General features: G+C 43.3%; 1 protein-coding gene across 1 annotated transcript; it reads right to left on the bottom strand.

Moving 5' to 3' along the window:
• Nucleotides 1-472: 472 nt before the first annotated feature.
• On the bottom strand, nucleotides 473-1863 carry LOC109776907 (protein FAR1-RELATED SEQUENCE 5-like). The gene is made up of 3 exons (XM_020335570.1): nucleotides 1420-1863; nucleotides 1019-1295; nucleotides 473-906 (listed from the first exon to the last, which is right to left on the bottom strand). The coding sequence occupies exons 1-3, from the start codon at nucleotides 1861-1863 to the stop codon at nucleotides 473-475; spliced, it is 1155 nt and encodes a 384-aa protein (XP_020191159.1).

The following is a 1863-nucleotide window of genomic DNA, read 5'->3' as shown; positions in this document are numbered from 1 at the left end:
TCCTTGCGCGAGGACATCTGCCGTGACAATTCCACGACAGTTTTGCTTTCTATTTCTTCTCTGGCTTTTTGCTTGTCTTTTCAGCATCTGCGCACTTCGGGCATGTTCTTGCATTATGTGGTTCATACTCCTTGCATATGCTACAAAGTCTGCTGCTTGCTTTCTGTGGGTGTGGTCCCTTCTTTTGTTCTATAACTTTGGCCTACTGTTTTTGAACTTTGGGTTGCTTGACCTCCTCGGCATCGTTTGTTTCTAAGAGTGTTGGACAGGTGAGATTGTTGTGTCCTGCAACCTTTTTGCACACACTACATTGCCTGTGTCCAAGTGGCACTCCGTTCTCATCGAGCACGACGACTCTTCCTGCAGGTGGTGCCTTTATTTGAGCTCTCTTGTCACTTTTCTTTGCTGCAGAAATTTTCTTCCTAACCTTTGTTTCAGAGTACAGCGGCAGTTTCATCGTCTCTTGCTGTCGCTACTCCATTGATTGGTCAACACCCTGCTTGCATTGGTTGGCTTGAGCAGCGGCGTGGAGCATTTTAGCTGCATAATAATGAAGGTCATCTTCAATTTCAGCATCCTCTTCAGCCATCCTTTCGTTAGCATCCGCTTGATTTGCTGAATGTATTGCATCAAGCTCTTCCACGAGCCTCTTGAGAACATAGTAGGCTCTATCATATTGCTGGTCACATCTCATCGCTTTCTTATTAACCATCAAATTTAGCTGCAGCAAGATGTCTTGCTTCGATAGTCTTGAGCTGCCATCCGATGCAGTTGTGTTGTAGTCCCTTGTATCAAAGGTTGGTTGTGATTTTGCAGTCTTTGTGTACCGTTTGAGGATATACTTGTCTGGAAATTTGTCAGGCTTCAGGTGGTCCAGTATGTTCATGATGTGAAGGCAGAACAGGCCTGCATTTTGTGGTGAATGCACAATACATAGTTTGTGAGCCAGCAATGAGTTTCATATATTTGATATGATACTACTAGTTTAGCTATTTAATGAGTTTGTTTTTCCGCTCACCTGTGTGTGTCCAAAGCTTGCATTCACACTCGCATATTTCATTCTCTAGGTCAGCTACAACCTGGAATTCATGCTTTGACCAGGCAAATCTGTCTTCATCATCATGGCTAGCCTTTTTGTGGTAGTACACAAGGTACTTAGTGGGCTCTGCTGTAGGCTTTGCGCGAAATAGCGTGGCTTTTCTCATCCTAGTCCTCATCTCGGTGTACACGGCTCTCATGTACTTGATAGACATGTCTTCCTGATAGCCGTAAGTTGTTTCTGTCATAGGATTGATCTGCATATGTCAAAAAATAAGATATTAGTCGAATCAGAGTCATGGGTTTCATTTTTTTTAAATTCAAAGTGCACAAGTTGAAGGAAAACACAATATGATGGGGGTGTCTTTTTTGTCTTCATACCATGCTGGTCATTGTTTGCTCGTTCTCCTTCTGCATCCGAGTTTGTATGCAAGCATTTACCCGCCTAGCAAACTTGTGTAGGTTCTGTGTCCCCTTGACAAACCCTCTCTTGAGCACGTGGTTCATGTTCTCGCTTCGTTGTGTGGAATTCATTCTAGCATAGAAAATGTTCTTGTAATATGCTGAAATCCACATTTTCCTATCACTCCATAGCTGGATCATCATCTGGTCGTTCTCCAGTTTGTACTTGTGCATGAGTTCAGCCCAGGCAACTTCAAACTCTATTGGCATCAACGGCGAGTTTAATATAGCTGTGAACTCCTCTTTGAATGTTTTATACTTTTTGTACAGCAACGCGAGGTATTCCTTGTACTTTTTCAGGATGTGCCAATGGCATAGCTTGTGGACGGTGTTTGGGAATGATTGTGGTATAGCTTTCGCCAT

This window comes from Aegilops tauschii, chromosome 3, assembly GCF_002575655.3.
Source record: "Aegilops tauschii subsp. strangulata cultivar AL8/78 chromosome 3, Aet v6.0, whole genome shotgun sequence".
Lineage (NCBI taxonomy): Eukaryota > Viridiplantae > Streptophyta > Magnoliopsida > Poales > Poaceae > Aegilops > Aegilops tauschii.
Note: the sequence above shows the minus strand (reverse complement) of the source record. Positions and strands in the feature narration are given on the sequence as shown.

Bases quoted from the DNA above. Each gene is read 5' to 3' on its own strand.
- LOC109776907 (XM_020335570.1), bottom strand. From the start codon at position 1,863: ATGGCGAAAGCTATACCACAATCATTCCCAAACACCGTCCACAAGCTA. The intron at 1,296-1,419 runs GTATGAAGACAA...TGACATATGCAG, and splicing joins AGCAAACAATGACCAGCATG to ATCAATCCTATGACAGAAAC. The intron at 907-1,018 runs GTGAGCGGAAAA...CACAAAATGCAG, and splicing joins CAAGCTTTGGACACACACAG to GCCTGTTCTGCCTTCACATC.